At 44.5% G+C, this 22983-nt stretch overlaps 1 protein-coding gene across 12 annotated transcripts in view; it reads left to right on the top strand.

Annotated features, from left to right (window-relative positions):
- Window positions 1–22983, top strand: part of IL1R2 (interleukin 1 receptor type 2) — a 142565-nt gene that overhangs the window by 86272 nt on the left and 33310 nt on the right. For 11 of the 12 annotated variants that reach the window (XR_010405744.1, XR_010405743.1, XR_010405742.1 and 8 more), the window contains 7 exons: window positions 7105–7232; window positions 8007–8271; window positions 13940–14120; window positions 16498–16672; window positions 18789–18851; window positions 20715–20850; window positions 22549–22691. Coding sequence is in view for 6 of the 12 variants with exons in the window: in XM_064572650.1 (XP_064428720.1) it covers window positions 7105–7232; window positions 8007–8271; window positions 13940–14120; window positions 16498–16672; window positions 18789–18851; window positions 20715–20850; window positions 22549–22691 (1091 nt within the window). In the remaining 6 variants the exon portion in view is untranslated. Of the gene's footprint in view, window positions 1–3818; window positions 6069–7104; window positions 7233–8006; window positions 8272–13939; window positions 14121–16497; window positions 16673–18788; window positions 18852–20714; window positions 20851–22548; window positions 22692–22983 lie in introns of those variants that run through there. The other variant, XM_064572653.1, reaches the window with a different exon arrangement.

A 22983-nucleotide genomic window follows, 5' to 3' on the forward strand; every position in this document is an offset into this window, starting at 1 on the left:
ATCCCCAGGAGAACTCAGAAATCTTGAGTCCTGGCTCTGCTATTTGCTGGCTTTGAGACTTATACAAGTGAGTTGATGAGATTTGGCGGTTATCTGATTGAGGCCCCTGACTTGGTGCTTTAGAAATGGAAGCTGTGCCCCAGGCTGAAGCCTGAGTGCAAATCCAGACTGATTTGGAATCTTCAGGACTTCTAGCTGCTGGGAGAGACCTGGGAGCTCTCAGCAGCTCAGCCCTTGTATTTATTTTAGAGATGAAGAAACTGTGACCCGGATTGGGTAAATTGCTAGTGGCCTGCCTAAGCTCACATAGCTAGTTAATAATGGTAGAGTGAATCCAGCTTCCAGGAATCTTCAATCTCCTGCTCTGGGTGCTTAAGTGCTCTACCACTAACATGTCTGTCTGGATGAAGGCATCAGAATGCCATGGCAGGCGTTGACCACATGTGTGCATGTACTTATGATTGTGTGTTTCCGTGTTAAACACACTTCTATGACATGGATTTAGGCATCAGGCTTATTGATACCACTAGGTAAAGCTGAACACCTTTCTAAGTAGTAGCTGGTGTTAGGTAAGTTATTGACTATGGTACCCAAAGTTCTCAGGCCATGGGATGGACCTTCAGCAGGACTTGGTAAGAATGCAGACAGGGGAGCTCTGACTTCTCCCTCAGTTCTGTCAGTTGCGTGCTCCTGAGAACGTTACTCACCTCCTGAACTTTGGGGTCCGCTTCTGTAAAATGCTACCCCTTGTCGAGTGCTTTCTCTTTGCCAGTGCTGTGCCGACCTCTGTACGTATCACACGCCATCCGACCCTCCTGTGCTACATGCCAGGCTGCAGCCATTTTACAGATGGGCAGACCGAGTCTCTCAGAGGCAGTATGATCTACCCCTGGCACCGAACCGTCCAGCTGGCCCACAAGGGAGGCAGGACTCACATTTGCTATACCAGACTCTCAGGTCTCTCATGTGCTTTCTACAGTGCTGTCCTGTAGAGACGCCCTAACTCTTAGGACTGCTGTGAGATGCAGCTAGACTTCTGAGCTGCCTCGTGGGGTAGAATCTGACCGAAGAGTGGAGTTTAGGTGAAGGCAAATTTGCGTTCTGAATTGACAGAAGTTTCTGATCATGTGCACTTCCCAAGACTGGAAGTGTTCATCCAATTGAGGGGTAAACTTGGCCACCTATGGAGGATGCCTGCTTTGGGAAGACTGCTAGGGTGAGCTGCTAAGCTTAATGGCTTCTCAAGCCCCCTCTAGCTTTGGGTTCTGGTGCTTCTACAGGGCAGAGAAGGAGTACTAAGGCTGAAGATTGTGTTGACTCAGGTTTGCATTCCACTTTATCATTGCATTAGCTCTGTGGCCTCGGGTAAGTTACTTATCTGTTATGTATCTGAGTTATGTATCTGAGTCTATTTCCATTGCTTCATGTTTATAATGGAGATGATGTAGTCTACGAGGCTCATGAGTGGTGCTCTCTGGAATTGCTCAGAGTAGAAAATTCCTCTTACACAAATATCAGGCTGGGAGGACTTGAAGCCTGGTGGACTTGAAGTAGGAACTGTGGGTGTCAAGGGCCTCGTGGATGGAGCTCCACATCAGTCATTTTGCAGGAGGATGGCAATTATTCTGAGCTAGTGGAGTGGTCTTGTCAGGGGCTAGCCTGTGAGAGGGCCTGATGCAGGAAGAAGGTGAAGGAAGTGTCTTTGGTTGATGGTCCAGTCTGCTGGGGGCTCTGAATGATTCAGCCTTACTGGGAATGCAAAGTGTGACCAGAGGATTCAAATGAGTGGGGAGATGAGTTGGATTGATTTACCGAATCTCTTAGTCAATGTTTCTTGGGGCAGAAATTGGCCAAGTCCAATAGGTTTGACAGGGAAAGGGTACTTTTAGAGAGAAGGGATACTTGTTGGCAGAAAGTAAAATATAAAAAGAGCCTGTAGCGCTTAGTGGAGCCAGGTCTTAGTTAACTTCTCTAAGTTTTCCCTTTGAGATTCAGCCCATTGTGGCCCAAAGATGGGTCTTCCTGTGCCATGGCTCCCAGGAAACAATCCTGTCTCCCCAGGCCCCACCAGGGTCAAGGACACCGAGGTGCTCTCATTCTGACACGGCCATGCAGACCAGAAACAGTCCCATTATGCCGCACTGAATTCCCTCAGTTCTGAGGGAGGGGGTGTGTGTGGTGGGAAACTAGTTTCTCTCTTTTCTGTAGAACCAAAAATAATCTGTGGACAATCCGTCAAGGGTTCTGCTTTGAGCCAGTGTATTTTCAAAAAAAGCTGCCTCAACCCTGGTCCTATATTTCTCTGCCTCTGAAACTAGAGGCAGAGAAATATAGGACCTTATTATTTATTTATTTATATTTATTTATATTTCCTTATTCCCCAAACTCTTCATGTCCTGTGCTTTCCAGAACCTGAGTTCCCAATACTTCTTATTTTGCTTCTGCTTTGAATTTTAAAAAATTTCCGAGCTTCACTTTGATGCAAATATTTATTTTCCCATGGGTGTCAAAAGGTTTTATAACACACGCCTGCCACAACATGTGTCGGTTTTTAGGGATTTATTTTACAAACTGGAGTTGACAAATGGTATGCGTCAGGCCTGATAACTATTTGACTCCATTAATATTCAAGATCTGTCACCTTTGTTTTGCTTTCGTGGATGACTGTACCTCCTGACTCAGAGATGGACAGTTGCCTACAAACATCCGGTAACAAGGTGAAAATGGAAATAAAGTTTAATCTCAGTGAATTAAGAGATATATTAAAGTAGACTGTAGAGTAAGATGTTGAGTCACTTTAAATGCCTGAAGATTTATCTCTGGAACTATCATTCTATCATTTACTTACTAATTTGTTTTCAGTCTGCTAAAAATGTGTTCCTCCATGCGTTCTAAAGTCTTTAGGGGTGAAGTGTGAGGATGTCTGCAACTTCCCTGTGTTCAGGGGAAAAATATGTATGTGTATATATATACATATATGTATGTGAGTGTGTGTGTAGATATATATATATATAGAGAGAGAGAGAGAGAGAGAGGACAGAGAGGGAGAGACAGAGAAAGGGAATAAAGCAAAATGTTAATAACTGGTGAATCGAGGTGAAATACATACTGGTATTTTACCATTCTCAAGGTGAAGCAAACAGCTAGATACTCTTAGGCTCTGTGTCCCATCTGTGATCAGGAGGCTGAGCCCGGAGAGCTGGGCTCAGTGTGGTGCTAAAAGCTCTTTCCACCTTACTGTGTTCTTTCTCCTTCTCGAACTCTTCACACATTGTTGGTCCTTTCCTTATGCCTGGACCTGCTTTTCGTCTCATTCGTTGGTTTTCAAACACTGGGTGTAGTAAAACATGGTTGTGTGACCACAAAAAAAAAAAAAAAAAAGTCACTCAAATTCTTGGAACCGGCTGCCTTTAAAATTTTTTTCTTCCAGTAAGAAGGTCAACTAAGATTCAAGCAGAAATTCAAATTGTCTGTAATTTAAAGATACATCAAAAGAAAGTAGGGCAGGAGAGGCAAGTTTTGCTGCAAGCCTCGGCAGAACAAATTCTCTTTCCTTCGGGCCTGCCAAAGACTTACTGCTTCCCACACTGTGGCAATCTTGGTTCCAACTTTTTCCTGGGGTTTTGATGATTGAAAGTGATCCGTGTTTGTGGTTTAATTGCCTGAAGCCACTTCCTGAAGAGGTCACAGTGAAGCAGCTGTTTTGCCAAAGTCCTCAGAGGGAAACCAACACAATTCCCTTGGCTGCAGGGGTTCCCGAGGTGGGGGGGTTGGAGGAGGGCCAAGAGGGGCTGGGGAATGGCCGTTGCTTGAGGAGGACATTTTAGGATTTTGTTCTGCTGGAACAGGGTCCTTGTTGAAACATCTCTACTTCTCACCCTGACCACACGTGCCATTTTGAGAAGCGCATTAATGTCCAAGGCACTTTCAACACCTGGAAAAGAAAGTGAGGGGCCTAGATTTCTCTAGGACCCCTTCTGCTCGGTAGCTCTGTGAAGCCTCAGCTAACCACCACCCCTGCGTGGACACAGCCTGACTTTCTGGTGTCAAAATAATTTTAAACTTGGTTACAAACCACATAATTCAAGGCAAAGCCTGCACCTGTCTTGCGGGGAGCTCCCCTCCGAGGGGCGGCTGCCCAGCTCCCCCTGCCTTTGCGTTGAAATGACTTCTTAGCGTCAATCTTCAGAACTGCTTGAAACTGTTGAGTATCAGAAAGCGGACTGGTGACAGCCCTACCTGGCAGGGCACCTTCCCTGGGGTCCTTTTCATAAACTTTGGAAAGTTTGCATATTGGGATTAGGTTTGGCGGTGTATGGCAGGAAGCCTAAACATGTAAAAAAAAAAGATAGTCTAGGGTGGGAGAGCAGTTCCACAAAGCCAAGCCACCGAGGACTCATGCTCCTGTCTTGTCGCCCCAGCACTGTCAGCAAGTGGTCTGTGCCTGTGGCCCAACGTGGTGACTGCAATCCACCCACCACATCCATACTGAGCCAGCAGAAAGGAAGACCGGTGGAGACTTTGAAGTCAACTTCCCAGGAGGAGCCTATTTTTCCACCTACGTTTTATTGGCCTCAATTCTGTCACGTGGCCACTTCTAGTTGCAGAGGGGGATGGGAAATGTAGTCTTTGTGTGGGCTAGTGATGTGCTGCGTTGAGTCAGGGCTTCTATAATGGGTTCTATAATCCGTCCTCTCATATCCAAGGTGGATATTAGAGGAGGAAACTAGCAGCATCTGTCAGAGAAACTATATTTTTGAAGAGTAAGGGCTTTGGAATCAGTAGTCCTGGGTTTAAACTTCAATTCCTGCTTACAAGCTGTAAGATATTAGTCAAGCTATATAACCTCCTTAATCTCTTCTATTATATGATCTGTCAGATTGGCATGATATTCACAACACAACACAAAATGAGAGAACCGATGCTCAGTATTCAGCTCAGTAGCTGTCACTGTTACATATGTGCCTGTGTCCCCATCTTTGACTTCATTCACTTATTGGGATACGTGGTGTTGGTTATCCATGTGTATTTGATTCCAACTTCTTTCACATACTTCCTAGAGAACCAGTGAGTCTGGCTGGGACCAGTACAGTTGGGGACGTGAGAAGCTAATGTGGGTGCAGAGGACAAAGCAACTTAGTCAATGTCGATGTGATGTTTATGCTAATCAAGTGGCCTGGTTAACCTGAGGCTGGGGTTAGTGGTTAAAGTTACAGGATATATTTGTGTTTCAGAAACATGTGAAGGATAGGACCATGCAGAAGCAGGAAGAGTTTAGGGGAAACAGCCCTGGGGCAGACACCCAGCTAAGGGGAAAATCTCAGGTCATTCACTACCCGCTCAGGCTCCACATCACCAGAGGGGGAGTTCAGACTGCAACTCTGAGCTCATGCCTTCTGATGAGCGAGGGCTTCTAGCATGCAAGGGTTACTTCCTCAGTTTGCCAACCCGGCCCTGGCCACTTAACGGCCATCTGGGTTTACTGTGAGACATTCAGAGTGGTATCTGTTCCAGGAACAGGGAACAAGTTAAACTTTAAGGAAATGGGGGAGGGGTGGTGGGAGGGAATCTTTTTTTTCCTGGACTCACTCATCACTTCCAATTCCCTGCTAGGGTTCTGATCATAAATATTCCCTGGTATTTTCTGGGACTGGGTATCTTGTAGGCCTTGAGGGCTACAAAGACCAGGCCTCTCTTCTCAAGGCTGTCCCCAGCCACGGGGAGCCAGACAAGAAACAGTCATGCTAGGCGTCCTGGTTGCTCCCACGTGTTTCCCCTCCCGGTGTAACTTGGAACTCCTCCCACTAGAGGTGGGGGTAATTTCCCTGCCCCACTGATGGCAGCTCTGGCCACGTGACTTTCTTTGGCCAATGGAATGTGGGGCAGACGGGAGTGAGCTAGTTCTGGGCAAGGCCTTGAGTGCTCTTGCCCACATTGCTTGTGTTTTTGCCATTGCAGGAGAGGATCATCTCCCAGACAGTCAAAGGTTCAGGGAGGATGAGAGACACATGGAGCTGACTTAGAGCCCACCCAAAGCCTGGAGCCAAGCCTAACCCGGCCTGATCTAGGTCAGATCCACAGACTTGTGAGCCAGAATCGTTTTACACCATTGGCGTGATCGCCTTGGTGATTGTTTTACGCATTTCAGTGTTGAGTGTTGAGGTGGATTGCTGGCAGTATTGTTGGGACACTGGGGAGCTAATACAACAGGTAATTATGATATGGTGTGAGAACTGCAGGGAGATTAAGAGGCACCTGGTGCTCTGGTCTCGGGGAGGTATGTGGCCAGGAGTGCTTCATGAACTTCATTACACATAACTTATTCACTATTTGGACCTTATTTCTCTCCCCCCCCCACCCCAGCATGCTCTAGACCAGAGAGTTAGTGGTATATATAATATATATAATCCAACAGTGTATGTCGGAATTGTACATAAAGTAAGAGCTAATCCATAAAGACAATAGGAAAAGTTCTCCAACAAGTAAAATATGAGGACCTTTTGACTTCTAGTGATTAATTCACTCATTCATTCATTCAACAAATAGAAGTTAGGGATATAGCTGTGAGTAAAATAAAGTAAGATCTTTGAGCCCATGAGCTGGCATTCCAGAGGGAGGAGACACAGTTGATGATGAATGCCACAGAGAGCAATAGTGTAGGAAAGAAAAATGTGGAGCATTGAGGCAGAAGGGTGGTGCAGTTTTACACAGGAATGTCAGGGAAGACCTCACCATGAGTGATGCTTGAGTAGAGACCTGAAGGAGGAGAAAACCTGAGCAGTGGCCATAGCTGAGGAAAGAGCATCTCAGCGCAGGGCAGGGAATACTAAGGCACATTTCAGGAGAGACACTTAGGATATGGAACATCTATTCCAAGGCACCTTGTAAGTACTCTGGGGATTTGATGTTAGATGTGCTCAGTGAATATAGCTATTGAGGAGCAACTCCAAAACTTGGGCATTTTTCTTGTTAAAAAGTCTAAAGTCTAGGCAAAAATTTCCATCATCAGGTGAAGCCTCTAGAACCTGCTTCCGGGACCATCTTCAAGGTGTTCTCTCTCTGGCTGTGTGTGACTCCTGGTGACCCCTCTGTCTCCTCCTATAGGCTGTGGAGTGCTGGACCTGAGATCTCCACCTCCTGTGTCCTCCAGAAGTTGCCAGAAACAATGTTCATCTTTTACATGTTGGTAATGAGTGTTTCAGGCTTCACCATTCAGCCTGAGGAACACGCAGGTAAAAAATGAGTCTTGGGGCACCTGGGTGGCCCAGATGGTTAAGCGTCTGCCTTCGGCTCAGGTCATGATCTTGGGGCCCTGAGATGGAGCCCCACACTGGGCTCCTGGCTCAGCGGGGAGCCTGCTTCTCCCTCTCCCTCTGCCTCTCCCTCTGCTCGTGCTCGCTCTCTGTATCTCTGTGTCTCAAATGAATAAATACAATCTTTAAAAAAAATGAGTCTATCAGCTGAAGAGAGCTTGCCTGCAGCTTCTCTGGGGGAAAATAGTTGTTTATCTAGTGAAGTTGGTTGTTTTCAAAGAGCAAGGTGGGACATATCCTTCCTCCTGTCCATCTCCTCTGTTGCACGGAGCTTGCTGTGGGTATCAGTCATTCCTGCCAAAGAGTGAGCCAAGGAAGTGGTGCTTTTGCCCTCAATAAAAGATGCTTTTAGATTTTAACCACATGTCTTGTCACAACTAAGCTCTTTTTCTGTCTGAACTCAGCCAAGATCTGCTTTTAATGTTAAGGAGTCAACAAGTGAAGAATATGACCCAACTTTTTAATCATTTTTTGTCATCCTGTGAACCGGATTTAACTTTCCCCACAAAATTTAAATTGGAATGGACAGAAGCCCTAAAGTTGTTTTGGGGAGTTTTGAAGTCATTATAACAGGAGGGGCTAATGGGGCCCCCAGGGTGCAGGTCACTTGTTAGGGGCACTCGGCTTCTTCAGATGTGCCCATCAAAGGAGGTTTTGGACCCAAAGCTTGACTGTGGTCTCCCTGTCCTTTAGTGGCTGCAGAAAACTGCAAATTTCTTGGCAAGCATTTCAAAACCGACTTCAGGGTAGAAGGGGAGCCTGTGGTCCTGAGGTGCCCCCAGGCGCAGCTCTGGTTGTGGGCATCTGTCAGCCCCTATGTCAACGTGACGTGGCGTAAAAACGATTCTACTAGAAAGGTCCCTGGGGAAGAAGAGACGCGAATGTGGATCCAGGATGGTGCTCTCTGGATCTTGCCAGCCTTGCAAGAGGACTCTGGCACCTACATCTGCACTATCAGGTAAGCCCTCCCAACCCCCTGGGACTAGGGTAGGAATGGGTCTCCTTCCAGAATGGGCTTCTGCATGGTTCTTCAGTGATGACCTGGATTTCAAAATCCAGTGCATAGGTGAGAAGCTACCTTTTGTCCTCTTCACTGTTCCTGAATACCTCCTACCCGAGAACCTTCCCCAGATGTCTTCATGGCTCTTTCTCTTCACTGAAGTCTTTGCTCAAATGTCACCTCTTTGGAGAGGACTTCCCTAGCTACTTTACCTAAACCAGTACTCCTGACACACTCTCTCTTTCCCCTGCTGGTGTTTTTTCCTCACCTGACACACTCATGTGTTTACGTATTTAACGTTGTCTATACCCCATTAGAATGTAAACTCTAGGTCGACAGGGACTTGATCCATTTTGTTCATGCCTGTGTCCACATGGACAGAAGAAATCGATGTAGAACACTGGATGAGACTTTAGGAATGAGTTCACCCAACTGCTTATTGTACGTGTGAGGGGACCAAGCTCACTTATAAAGTGTTCCTAGGTGGTAGGTGTGGAGCTGAGACTGGAACTCACAGCCCCTGATGTGGGGTGTAGACCCCTTCCTCTTTGTCCTGTTGCCTTTTTTTTTAAATTGTGGCAACATATGCATAACATAAAAGTTATCATCTTATCCCTTTTTACATGTACAATTCTGTGTGTTAAGCACATTCACATTGTTGTGCAACCATCACCACTGTCCATCTCCAGAACTCTTCATCTTCTCACACTGCAGCTCTGTGCCTATTAACCATGAACTCCTCCTTCCCCTTCCCCCAGCTCCTGGCAGCCCCCATCTATTGTCTGTCCATGAATTTGACTGCTCTAAATACCTCATAGGAGTGGAGTCAAGCAGTATTTGTCCTTTGGTGACTGGCTTATCTCACTGAGCACAGTGCCTTCAAGGGTCATGCATACTGCAGCGTGTGTCTGAATTCCCTTCCTTTTTAAGACTGAATAATATTCCATTGCATAAATATACCATATTTTGGTTACGCGTTTATCTGTCAGTGGACACTGTACCTGCCTTTTGGCTATTGTGAGTAATGCTGCTCTGATCATAGGTGTACAGAGATCTCTTTGAGTCCCTTTTACTTCTCTTGGGTACAAACCCAGGAGAGAATTGGTCATTCTATGTTTAATTTTTTGAGGAATCATCATATCATTTGCCACAGTAGCTGCTCCATTTTTACATTCCCACCAGCAGTGCACACGGGTCCCAGTGTCTCTACATCTTCACCAACACTTACTATTTTCTGGGTTTTTCTTGGAGAGGGATAATAGCCATCCTACTGGGCATGAAGTGATAGATTATTATGCTTTTGATTTGCATTTCCCTAATGACTAGTAATGCTGAGCATCTTTCCATGTCCTTTACTGGCCGGAAGTCTATTCAAGTCCTTTGCCCATTTGTAACTTTAAAATGTTTTTGTTGTCTTATTATTTTACATTTCTTTTAAAAATTGAAATATAATTAACATGCAGTGTTATGTTAGTTTCAGGTACAGAGTATAATGATTCAGCAGTTCTGTACATTTCTCAGTGCTCATCACTGAGTATACTTTTAATCCCCTTCATCTATTTCTCCCATCCCACCACCCATCTCTGACAACCACTAGTTTTTTCTCCGTATTTAAGAATCTTTTTGTTTGTTTGTATCTTTTGTTCTTTGTTCATCTGTTTTGTTTCTTAGATTCTACCTGTGAGTGAAATCATATGGTATTTGTCTTTCTCTGACTGATTTATTTCACTTAGCGTTATTCCATCTAGATCCATCCGTGTCATTGCAAATGGCAAGATTTCATTCTTTTTTATAGCTGAGTCATATTCCCGCGTGTGTGTGTGTATCACATCTTCTTTATCCATTCTTTAATCAAATTATTTGTTTTTGAATTGTAGGAATTCTTTATGTATTCTGGCTCTCAATCCCTTCCCACATATATGATTTACAATTATTTTCTCCCATGCCACGGGTTGCCTTTTTACTCTTTTGATAATGTTCTTTGATGCACAAAGGTTTTTAATTTTGATAAAGTTCAATTTATCTGTTTTTTCTTTGGTGGCCTGTGCTTTTGATGTCCTATCTAAGAAATCATTGCTGTATCTAATGTTGTAAAGATTTAGGGCGCCTGGGTGGCTCAGTTGGTTAAGCGACTGCCTTCGGCTCAGGTCATGATCCTGGAGTCCCCGGATCGAGTCCCGCATCGAGTCCCGCATCGGGCTCCCTGCTCGGCAGGGAGTCTGCTTCTCCCTCTGACCCTCCTCCCTCTCATGCTCTCTGTCTCTCATTCTCTCTGTCTCAAATAAATAAATAAAAAATCTTAAAAAAAAAAAAAGATTTACCCTGTGTTTTCATGTAAGAATTTTTATAGTTTTAGCTCTTATGTTTAGGTCTTTGATCCATTTTGAGTTAAAGTTTATACATGGCGTAAGGTAATGGTCTGACTTCCTTCTTTTGCAAGTGACTATCCAGTTTTCCTAACACCTTTTATTGAAAAGACTGTCCATTCCCCATTCAGTGGTCTTGGCAAAGCTTGCTGCTTCATGCAGGAGAAAGCTGTAGGTGTAGTTAGTGTTGGTGATTTTAAACCTTGCCTGGCTAAGTTCTCCAGAAAGGATTAGGGCAGACTGGGAAGTAGTGTCCCTGGTCTTCTCTCTTCAGCTGCTGCCTGTATCTTGCCCCCAGGCTCTGCCCACTCCTTCTACCAGCTAACTTTAGAGTCTCTGCACATCTCATAAACCTGCTTGATTTAAGGAGAAACTGTACCTACGAGTATTTTCATTTAGAAAGAGAACCAAAGAAAGTGCATTCATAGCACAAGGGAATTACTGGTGAATGGGAGAATTTCAGACAATATCAGCCCTAGTCAGTCCTAGATGATGTGTGTGTGTGTGTGTGTGTGTGTGTGTGTGTGTGGTGTGTATGTGGGTGGATGGGTGAGTGTGTTCAGTCCTGTCAGTGAACCCTGCCTAGGAAAGAGGTAGGCAGTCTCTTCTTTCCATATCAGGGCAATGTGGATATCTGATTTTACAATAGCTATAAAGGCATAGTTTTTCTTTCCTTTTAGTACAGAAAATTCTAACGTTTTCCTAAGGAGCACTACTAGGAAAACTTAATAGTGTGGTAGAAAAAGAATGGAATTCGGAGTTGGAATGGTATGAGTGTAAATCCTAGCCCTCTCATTTTCTAGCCAGTAGGAGGACCTTGGTCTTCTTACTTGGCATTTAGGGATCTCAGTTTTCTCCTCTGTAAAAGGGTTTGTTGGGAGAGTCCTTTGAAATCACAGCATGCGGAGCATCTAGTTATGGGGAGCATCATAGAAGATGGTCAATATATACATCAAAATGCCTTGGGCGCCTGGGTGGCTCAGTTGGTTAAGCAACTGCCTTCGGCTCAGGTCATGATCCTGGAGTCCCGGGATTGAGTCCTGCTTCGGGCTCCCTGCTCGTCGGGGAGCCTGCTTCTCCCTCTGACCCTCCTCCCTCTCATGTACTCTCTCTCATTCTCGCTCTCTCAAATGAATAAATAAATTTAAAAAAAAAAATGCCTTTTCTTTCCCAAAGGCAATACTTATTGATTACTGAAGTGATAATATGCAAAAATCAGGGAGATGTGAACTGAGTCATGTTTGTCTTAAAGTTTGTTTTTATACTCGATTTAAAAAATTGTATCTAATACCCTTATTTTATTTTCTATTCTTTTTTTTTTAAAGATTTATTTATTTATTTTAGAGGGGGGTGGGCAGAAGGAGGGGGAGAGAAAGAGAATCTTGAGCAGACATGCGGCTGAGTGCAGAGCCTGATGTGGGGCTCGATCTCACCACGCTGTGATCATGACTTGAGCTGAAATCAAGAGTCAATCAACCGACTGAGCCACACAGGCACCCCTTTATTCTCTGTTCTTGTAGAAAAAGAGAGATCTGAGATTGAGGGGGCGCAGAAGAAATCCCAGGGTCAAGGTTTCTTAGCATGTGAGAGAGTCTCCCTGGCTGGTCTTTAGAACTCTCTTCCAGCTCTAAGATTGGGATTCCAGCAGAGTGAGAATCACCAACGGTTGCCCTAATACCCCTTGGCAGTTACTAACACAGCCGTGTTCCTGTGATTTTTATAATCTTCTGATCTAGAACCCACTATCAACCAGGGTGGGCAAGTTATGCTGCTAAATCAAACAGCCCCCCAAATCTCAGTGGCTTAAAACCACAAAGGTTTATCACACATGCAACAAGCCTACAAGCCCGTGATGGTTTGGCAGACAATCAGGAACCCAGACTGAAGGAACAGACGTTATCTCAAGTGTTGGTTGTCGTACCAGAAGAAGACATGTTTTAGTGTCTCGCTTGGATATTGAAACTTTGGTGTACAAGAGACACACATACATCCCATGGACTAGAAAAAGTCTTATAACTGCACCCACCCACAGTGGGCCATGATGTGTAATTCCACCATTTGCTCAGAGTGGGGGAACTGGACACACTCGGTGAACAGCACTAATGTCCACCATCCACCATGTGGAGATGCCACACCACACGGAGAATGTGAGTGGTTATTCCCCACCCATCAGTCTTTTGAGTTATTTTCACGGACTATCTTGCCCACGGGGAATTACCAGATCAATAATGTGAACAGGTTTGGAACTCTCGATATGTGTAGTAAGTTTGGTTTCCGGAGATATTGCCCGAATTTACGGGTTTTCCCAGAGCCTTCCTTGGCTTCTAACCTTGGTTTGACCTCCTGGTAGCTCTGCAACCTTAGGAAATGACTTCATTTCTGCATACCTAATTTTCCTCACCTAAAAATGATATAATAATAATTCCTACCTTGTAGGGTTGGAGAATAAATAAAATAACATATGTAGAGCACCTAGTACAGACCTCTTCCTGCTGGTAAAATGACTCTTTTCAGGTGTGCGCTGTTCTTTGGACTTGTCCTCATTTGCCTTTCTCTGACTTACAGCGAGATTATGTACTTTTCAAGGTGATAGTTAGCTTTCTGCATTTCTTTGTGCCTAAAATGTTTGTTCAGCTTTTCCTTTTTTTTTAACCAGACATGAAATATAATATTAGACAATGGTTTTGTCTGTTTGAATTAATTCTTTTTACTTTCAGGTAGCAAGCTTTTGTTACTTACTTCTCTCACGTATATTTGTCACATTTTGTTCATTCTTTAGATATAGACTGTTTTGCCTTTTGCTGTGCAGGCCCTTCCTGCCCCCCCCCCCCCGCCCCGCCCCTCCTTATACAGCACATTCTCATGGTTTCTGTTGATTATGTAGCCAGGAACTTACTTAGCTGAGATAACTATATTGTTATGTTTTTCTGTTTTTTTCCCATGTTTCTATCAGTGTTATGCCTCTGCCCTTTCCCCAGTTCTAAGGTCTTGATAGAATTATGATATTGAGGTTAGAGTTAGGCGAACCAAAAAAAAACCCCCAAATTAAAGACAAACTTGCCAAGTTCATTTCCCCCATGCAGTATTGCAAAAATATTTTAGAGATCTTACCCAAAGTTCTCCGCAGTTTTCTGAAATTTGACTTCAGTTGATAGATGATTCCCAGAATTTAATGGGATTGGGGAAATTATTCTCAATTTCATTTAGCGTTGCTGTTATTTTGCCTTATCATTTATTATGCTTTTTTCCCTTGACTTCAGAAATGCCTCTTACTGTGATGAAATGTCCATTGAGCTCCGGGTTTTCGAGAAGACAGAAGCTTCCCTGCCTTTCATATCGTACCCGCAAATTCTAACCTTGTCAACCTCTGGGTCCTTAGTTTGCCCTGAGCTGAGTGAATTCACCCATAACAAAATGGACGTGAAGATTCAGTGGTACAAGGTACCTCTTTAAAAAATTGCTACTTTAATTAAAACGTGTCTTACTAGCCACAGGAAAGATATAAAATACCCATTCTGAAAGCAACACATTCACTTTTATATTTCTGTTTTTTTTTTCAACTAGTTATTTTAAAAAGGGGCGTGATTAATAATGTTCTATTCATCTGTGTGTGGCTTGGGTAAGGGTCCTCAGAGTAGAACTTTGAGAAACCAGAATTCAAAATGAATGCAGGGTAAGTGACAGCTGAAGAAAATAGCTTTTTACACTGTCATTTGTCTATAGAAATGTAGGAAAAAAAGAAATGTAGAGAAAACTATTGGTTTAGTTAACAACTGTGTACATTTTAATGAAGCTTTTTTAAAGCACATGATAATTAACTTTCGGGCTAAAGGTGTAAATATAAACAATTTGTTTTCTTGGCTGGTTGAATAAATGCTACCCTAGATCACTTGTGTAGAGCAGGTGTGGGCAAACTACAGCTATAACATGTGGCCAAACTGACCTGACACCTGCCCAACAGCTCAGGATAGTTTTCACTTTTTTAAATGGTTAAAAAAAATTAAAAGAGGGGCGCCTTGGGTCAGTCGGTTGAGCGTCCGACTCTTGGTTTTGGCTCAGGTCATGAGATCGAGGTCCATGCTGGGCTCTGCGCTCAGCAGGGAGTCTGTTTGAAGTTTCTCTCCCTCTGTCCCTCCTCCCTGAGCGCACGCTTGCTCTCTCTCTCTCCCTCTCTCTGAAAGAAATAAATCTTTAAAAAAAATTAGGGGCGCCTGGGTGGCTCAGTCAGTTAAGTGTCTACCCTTGGCTCAGGTCATGATCCCAGCGTCCTGGGATCGAGCCCTGAGGGCTCCCTGCTCGATGGGAAGCCTGCTGCTCCCCTTGCCTGTTCTCTCTGTCAAATAAATAAATAAATAAAATCTTAAAAAAAAATTAAAAGAAGACTAGTATTTCATGATATGTGAAAAGGATATAAAATTCAAATTTCAGTGTCCATAAATACAGTTTTACTGGGGCGTGGCCATGCTGTTTCTGTGGTCTCGTACTGCAAGGGCCAAATTGAGTAGCTCTTCAAACTTAGCAGAGGACAGAGGCCATATGGACTGTAGGCCTGAAATATTTACTGTCTGGCCCTTAACAGGAAAAATTTGCAGACCCCTGATATAGACAGACCATAGACTGATACTGAAAAGTACAGTTACTTGTTTAAAATTTGATAGAAATGAATCCTTTAATCAAGAAATGGTCAACCAGTTGACTGGTATTATAGCTACAAGATACATACAGGATACCAGTGCTAATCATTACTGAGCAGGTACTGTGTATAATTCTGCTCTAGGTTCCCTGGTATATAACCTAACAAAGTAGGGATTGTTAATATCTCCATTTTACAGGTTAGGAAACAGAGAGACAGAAATGTAAGGCACTTGCCCAAGGTCACACAGCTGGTAGACAGGGAAGCCAGAACTCCAGCACTGGAGGCCAGGCTCCACACACCACTGCCAGGGAGCCCTGGGGGCTTGGGGGCCTTGGAAGAACTGGGGTGCTGAGCCCCGTTTGGCTTTTTTTCATGTTTGGGGACTCATGTTAGGGACAATAAAATCTCTTTTTAATTAAATATATTGTAAAATAATACTTTATGAGCCCCTAGCTGACAAACTATTCCAGTTATATCTGTGCTCCCATTCAGAGCAAGATTCAGAGATGACTCAAGGTTATGTTTGACTGTCGCAAGCTTTCGATCATGGTTTTGAAAGATAGGTTCCTGAGAACACGTTGTGCTCATTGGGATGTTTACTCGAATCCCATTCAATGTTTTCTGTTATTGGAGGCCTTGCTCTTGAGAGTTCTGTGGTGCAGGACCCACAGAATCTTTTGTCCATATGGAAAGTGTGCCCTTGTTCCTCACGCTTAGTTTTTTCTTACACATTTTCCTCTGTCTTTACTAACTCCTAAAATTGAAATGATTTTCAAAATCATTACTCTAACATCATTTCTTCATTTTTCCTGAATATTACTTCTGAGTATTACAGTCACCCTGATGACATACTACTACTCTTCCCTCCATGTTTCCCAAGGTGGTTTGTCATGGCTTTATCAAATAAGAGATAGTTTCTTTTTTTTCCCCGTTGTGCTTACACAGATGTGCTATAAACATTGTGATTAAACAAATCCTACAATTTCATTTTATCTGTTAACAAATTCCCTCTGTTAAAGAATACAGTTAGTGGTATGTCCAAAGTCCTTTCGCCAAGTAAGTACCAGGGCAATTCTTGGGTTGCTTATTCAACATTGATCGATAATATGTGTGATATTCATATATAGCTTTTGAGATATAAATTAGTACATAGCATAACTCTGAAAAGTATTTTCCCTTAAGGATTCTGTCCTTTTGGATCAAGACAACGAGAAGTTTCTAAGTGTGAGGGGAACCTCTCGCTTACTCATCCAAAATGTGTCTGTGGAGGATGCGGGTTATTACACTTGTGCCATGACATTCACCCATGAAGGCATGCCGTACAACGTGACTAGGAACATTGAACTACGTGTCAATAGTGAGTACTTGCCACGGAGGGATCTCCCCACCCTGTCAATAACAAGAATGCCAAGAACAGATGAGGATTCACGTGGAATTCCTTGACTGTCTTTGGTATGAAAGGAAGACAGACCTATCAACTTGCCTAAAGCATCAGGCTAATGAGACATGTGTGTGAAGCTTGGAAAGATAGAAAATGGGGTGTTTTTATGAGGAAAGGTGAATCGCTGGGTAGTTGATAGGGTTCCAAGTGTGGCTAAAACACACCAGCAGAGGGGGTCAAACAGTGGTTCACTGGGAAGGTCTCTTTGGAAGGCTTGCACCTCCAGGGCCAGCCATCAGAACATGGTTGTCATAACTTTATGTATAATTCTAGGATATTAAGATTTTATTGGATTTTTCAGTTAGATTTTATTGGATTTTTCAGTTAGAAGGCATAGTCAGTGGAAATTCCCCTTTCTCGGGCTTCCCCAAGGCACATGGCCCTTGAAACCAGAATTTCAAGGAGTGAGTGCTCTCATTGGCTTAAATGAGTTCTACTTGAAAATAATGTTGTGAACAGTGTTGATGAGTATTTAAAATTGCTTAACATTTACTGCCTACATGCTGGACATCAAGTTTAATGCAAGGAACAGAAAAGTGTTTGAGTCCTGGACTCTGCCCTAGAGAGTATGCTGCTTTTCTTTATTTTATATACTGAATACACAATTGGAGTCTTTTAGGGCATTTCAGAGGGCTTTTGGAAATATATTAAGGTTAAATAATCGGTCTATGAAGGGAGAAGTTTAACTTTTTTTCCCCTCCCAGAGAAAATCCAGAGATTCAGTTTTACCACAGGGAAAATTGTGTCTCCCATGAGCTGAAATCTCTCGATTACATAGTCTTGTGAGGATTCATTCATATCAACTCCTTGTTCCCCCGCGGGGGAATCACGGAGACTTGCGGTGACTTTGAAAGGGTTCAGAATTATCCTGTTCATGTGATACTGCACAGGAACACTAGGGGGCGGCCAGCCCACATATTACCCCAGCTTGTGATCACACTGTTTCTCAGGGCTTCTCAAAGGGTGGTCTAGCACTTGGGTGCTCACTAGACTTGCAGAATCGCAGTCTCCATCCAGACCTACTGGGTTAGAAAAGGGACCACAGCAATCTCTGTTTAACACCCCCCCACTACCGTGCTGCTGATGCACCCTCAGATTTGAGAGGCACAGAGGTATTTAGCCCCTGAGGCTTTTTTTCCTCGCCTGTCCGTTGTCCCAGCCTCTGTGCGGCAGGCATGTGATTATGTGTGTTGGTGGGGGCGGTGATTGCGAGGAGGCTCCTGGTCTTGGTCCAGAAGCCATGTGCCCTTTCACTGTGAGTGACGCTGCCTAATGCTTACTCATGTTAGGATTTCAAAATGCTCTGCAGGGAAGACGTAAGGATGGAGCGAGCAGTTGTGGAGATGGGCAGCCCTTTGCCCACCCCCAGCCATGCTTTTTGCTCCAATTCAGGTGCCTGCTTTCTTCAAGCTGTTGGGAGACCTGCCTCTTGGGGAGCTGGGTTCCTATTCAGAGATCCACCTCTATCTGCCTCCCAAAGCAGTTTATGTTCTCCATTAACAAGACATAGTAGCCAATGCTGGGTTATGCTCTTTATCACTCAGTGTGGGATTCGCCGTATAAACAGGTGGTTCCCAAATTCCTGTGTCTCTATGTTTTTGAAGTGATTCTGCAGTATTCTGTGTCAGGCACTTGGGGAAGCAGGAATGGAGAAGAGGGGAAGATTTTAGGGCAAAGAGACGTTGGGGTAAAGCCTATCTTGTGGGAATTGTGAACATTACTATTAAGAATTCATTCAGGAAGCTGGGGAGGGGAATGGTTAGTTATTTATCACAGAGCAAAGAACATCTGTTAGTGGAATGTGTATTTAACTGTGGTCTCTTCCAGTAATAATCTCTTCTGGGAAAGGCATTGGCCAAAGATGCTCAATTTTGCGGAGAGCCTGTTTCCTTTGCCAGACGAAGGTCAAATCTTACAATGGCTGGCCATACTGTAGAGATAACTTTGTTAATTAGCTAAACAATGGAACTTGAGTCTCAACTTGAAATGATGGCTTCCCTAATTGAATCTCTTTTCCTCATATCCTTCTCAGAAAAAGAAGAGGAGACAATTCCTGTGATTATCTCCCCCCACCAGACCATATTAGCTTCACTGGGTAAGGCCTGCAAGGACTGTGTCACCCACAGGGATGCCTGCAGTCCCAAAGCCCTGGGGTCCCCTGTCCCTGGGGTGTGCAGTGTGCCTGGGTGGGACCCTGGCACCCCGGCGTGAGAGGCAGAAACAACATCTTTCCTTCTGTCAGATGTTAGAAATGGCATTGTGTGAAAATAGGTATACTTTGTTCCATGAACACCTGCCCTGCAAAAATGTAAATGTAAAAATCCCAGTGTTCCGGTGGCAGTTATCAACCGTGTGAAAGGACTGACAGCATGATTCCCTTGTGTGGCCAGCACCTGCAGCCTGTTTTCAATAAGTCCCTCTACCAGAACTTGGCTGATGTATAGCATTTCCCTCAGAGTCCATTTGTAACGTGAGGCTGACCCTGTCACGGCTGGCCCCGCAGAGATGGTCGCTTGTTGCCGAAATGGCTGCTCAGCGGGTCAAGGTGGATGATGAGAGTGACTGACGGTTTTGTATTCTTCACCCCGTTTGTGGCTGTGCCTCGGGCTGTCCTGGCCAGTGCCCACTTCCCTGTTGGCTGTCACCGTGTCTCACGGGAGGCCACTCAGTGCCAACACCGACCCCGTAGGGATCCTTCCGTAGAAGGGAAAGCTGCTCAGGGCGCCAGTGTGGCTCACTGAAGGTCAAAGCCACACTTGAGTCAGGCTGGGCTTCGGACAGGTCTGTGTGTCCGTGAAGCCTGTGCCATTTTGGTGTTTGTTTCCCTATAATGGTTTTGTAGGCTTAACCAACCCTCCCTCCCTCCCTCCCTTCTTTCCTCCCTCCCTCCCTCCCTCCCTCCCTTCCTCCCTCCCTCCCTCCCTCCCTTCCTTCCCATCCATCCATCCAGATCTCTCTTCTGTTCGGTGTTGGGCTTATATTTTAAACTTTAGTTGGTGGCCATAGAGAAGGGGGACCTTTGTGCACACGCTGGGATTGCTGCCTCACACAGGCTGCCTCGGCCCTTGGAACAACCACCTGGAAACCTGAGGAAGTGGGGACAAGGGTGGGTGCTGCCTGGGGGAGTCCAGCACCCTGGCTCCTGGGCATTCCGCAGCCGAGTAGAGCTGAGTTCTCCACCCCGTTGCTTTGAAGGCATTCATGTGCATGGCAGAATCACATGAGGCCAGATTTAATGGGTTGCTTTTGGCCAAGAAATCTGAAGGTTGTAAGAGGCAGTGAGGGAGGGAGAAGAGCCTGAAGGGGGGCCATACATTAAAAGACCCACCACATGGAGGCATATCACCCATGAGGAAGAAACAAATGGGTAGGATTTGTTCATTTTTTTCCCCTTTCCTCCCTTTTGGTGATTTAAAAAAATATATAACTTCTAGTGACTGAGGAGGAGGACCCAGAACAATTGCAGAAGGCACCATGCATATAAAATTCAGTGGCTTTTTTAAAAGAGTTAATCCCAAAAGAGCATGATGTGCGACTGGGGGGTTCTTGGGGGAAACATGAGGGCTGAGACCAGCAATGGACAAAGAGAAAGAATCCAAATGTTCATCTGACTTTTTGAGGTACCTAGAATAAAGTGTGGGAGAAGGCATCCATGAATTCAGAAGGCCCTGTAGGAGCTGAGTGGCCTTGGGGAAGCCATGTGCCCTCAGAGTTTTCATCTCTCACTAAGACCAGTTGAGGGAACTGGAGACAGTTGATAAATACTGGTGTCCTATGTAAATGGAATCATTTGAGGGAACTGAGTTTCCCTCTGAGGAAAGAATTGGCTGGCGAGGGGTGTTTGAGAAGGTGGGGAAGGGTCCACCACTTGGATTTGCTGGTGGACACGGGGGCTGGCATGACCCCTTTTCCCTGGCTGGGTTCTGACCTTTGATGTGCTGTGTCTTGCCCTGCACAGGATCAAGACTGACAATCCCGTGTAAGGTGTTTCTGGGAGCCGGGACACAGTCGACCACCATGCTCTGGTGGATGGCCAACAACACCAGAATAGAGAATGCCTACCAGGGAGGCCGCGTGGCCGAGGGGCAGCGCCAGTAAGTGGGTGAAGATCTTTGTCAACTGAGAAGCATCTTATGGGACTTCCGAGGTCTTTGCTCTTCCCTTTAGAGAAAATGTCATACCAGACCTATTCGTATGACACCCACACTCCGTTAAAAATAATTTTTTTAATTGTAAACTGTTGGATTTTTAGAATTTTATTTTTTTTAAAGATTGATTTATTCATTTTAGAGAGAGAAAGAGAGCACGAGCCAGGAGAGGGGTGGAGAAAGAGGGAGAGAGAATCTCCAGCAGACTCTATGCTGAGCACAGAGCCCAATGCAGGGCTCCATCCCACGACCCTGAGATCATAACCCGAGCTGAAATCAAGAGTTGGACACTTAACTGACTGAGCCACCCAGGCGCCGCAGATTTTTAGAATGTTAAAAATTGAGTTTTGCTAAGTTTTACCAGTTGTTCTTGAGAATCAAACTTCCAACAGGAGCTGGGCTACAGTCGACTACTTGGCATTGATGTTGCATTTTCTAGCTATTTCCTTAAACATTTGTTTCTTGATTTTTGAAGTTTTCAAAAAAAAAAAAATACTTTGGAGTTCATACATTTCCGTGCTGCACCCTGAACCTGAGTGTCAAACATTTTCGCAAACCCTTCAAAAGAGTCTGAAAGTTAACTACAGTATCTGAGGGTGGCCACAGGCGCTAAGGAAGGTTAATGTTAAAAGAAAGGAAGAATTCTGTTCTCATAAGCATTCATCTCTGGAAAATGTTTTCTCACCCCCAAAGTAGAACAGTCAGACCTTGTAAATGTGAGCCATTTGTATTTGAGGAGAGGAGACCATTTGATGTTCCAAATTATCAAGGATTTTTAAAATTCAAGTTCCAGTACAATGAATTAGCTTCAACTTCTGCTTGCCAGTTTTTGTCTTTTTTCAAAGACCTATCAAAAAAGTCTTTCTGGATGCACTGTAGTGGATCAAAATTATATGTGGTTAGCACAACTGCTTGCTTGCAAAGTCCTTGTTGGGAAAAGCTTGGCATCACTCACATGCCCCATGTCAGCTTACTCATACTATCTGCACACTTAAAGGGCCTAATTTCCCAAGGATTAAAAAAAAAAAAAAAGTCCTAGCAGATCCGCATCAGTGATATTTGTATTCATGCTTCTAGGTGGCAGGGAAGCATCTTCAGAGTATGATCATATTATAAATGGCAGCAATGCTGGCTAGAACCATTCCCTGGCCTGGCCCATCTGCAGCCCTCGGCCCTGAGCTTGAGTTCCCAGAATGACAGCTGGCTATGGAGATGAGAGGCGGAAACACGGTGGAGGCCAGGGTTCCCAGAAAACCCCTCCTCCTCAGTATGCAAATGATTTATTGGCCTTACAGCCAAGCTTCTCCAAGGCAGACATTTCTATTCCTACTACTGCCTCTTTGTTCGTCAATGGTCTTAAAAAATGAATTTTTGCGTTATCCAAACGAAACTGGCTCCTGTTAAGTTCTCCTTGTGACAAGCGTCCTGTTACAGGGACCAACATCTTCAGTGTCACTTCCACCTTCAGCCTAGAAAGTCTCCCAAATAGGGAACCAATATCCTGGCAAGTGCTCCTGACTTTATGAATCCTGAGACCAATTTAAGCACAGCTGATCCTTCTCACTGAGAACGTTTGGGCGTCTCCGTCGTAAAGATGGGCTTGCATTCGATACATCACGTTTAAGTGAATGTTTTCTCACTCAGGGAATACTCAGAGAACAATGAGAACTACATCGAAGTGCCACTGGTTTTTGATCCAGTCATAAGAGAGGATTTGAACACGGATTTTAAATGCCTTGTCCGTAACACACTGAGTTTTCAGACGCTCCGTACCACGGTCAAAGAAGGTATGTATTTGGGGAACATTCCAGGGGAAAGCAGCATGGCCAGTATTTTGTGGATGCCGGACAAAGCTACTAGTTCTCCAGATGATTGCTTAGGGGGTCCTCCGTTTCCTGTTAGTGGAGCACCCAAAGCAGAGCTCTCATTTTTTATGATTTGTTTTTTGTCGGGTGGGAGCTGGCTTTGGGAGATTATGTTCAAGGAAAAATTTAAGTAGCAAGCTGACTTTTGCTGGTGGTTCTGTGATAAACTTAAAAAAAACCTGTGTCCTCGTGTGGTTCTGCCCCTTGATCCACA

Source organism: Mirounga angustirostris, unplaced genomic scaffold (genome assembly GCF_029215605.1).
Source record: "Mirounga angustirostris isolate CCGP_5_RB_7025 unplaced genomic scaffold, mMirAng1.0.hap1 SCAF_10, whole genome shotgun sequence".
NCBI classification, from domain to species: domain Eukaryota; kingdom Metazoa; phylum Chordata; class Mammalia; order Carnivora; family Phocidae; genus Mirounga; species Mirounga angustirostris.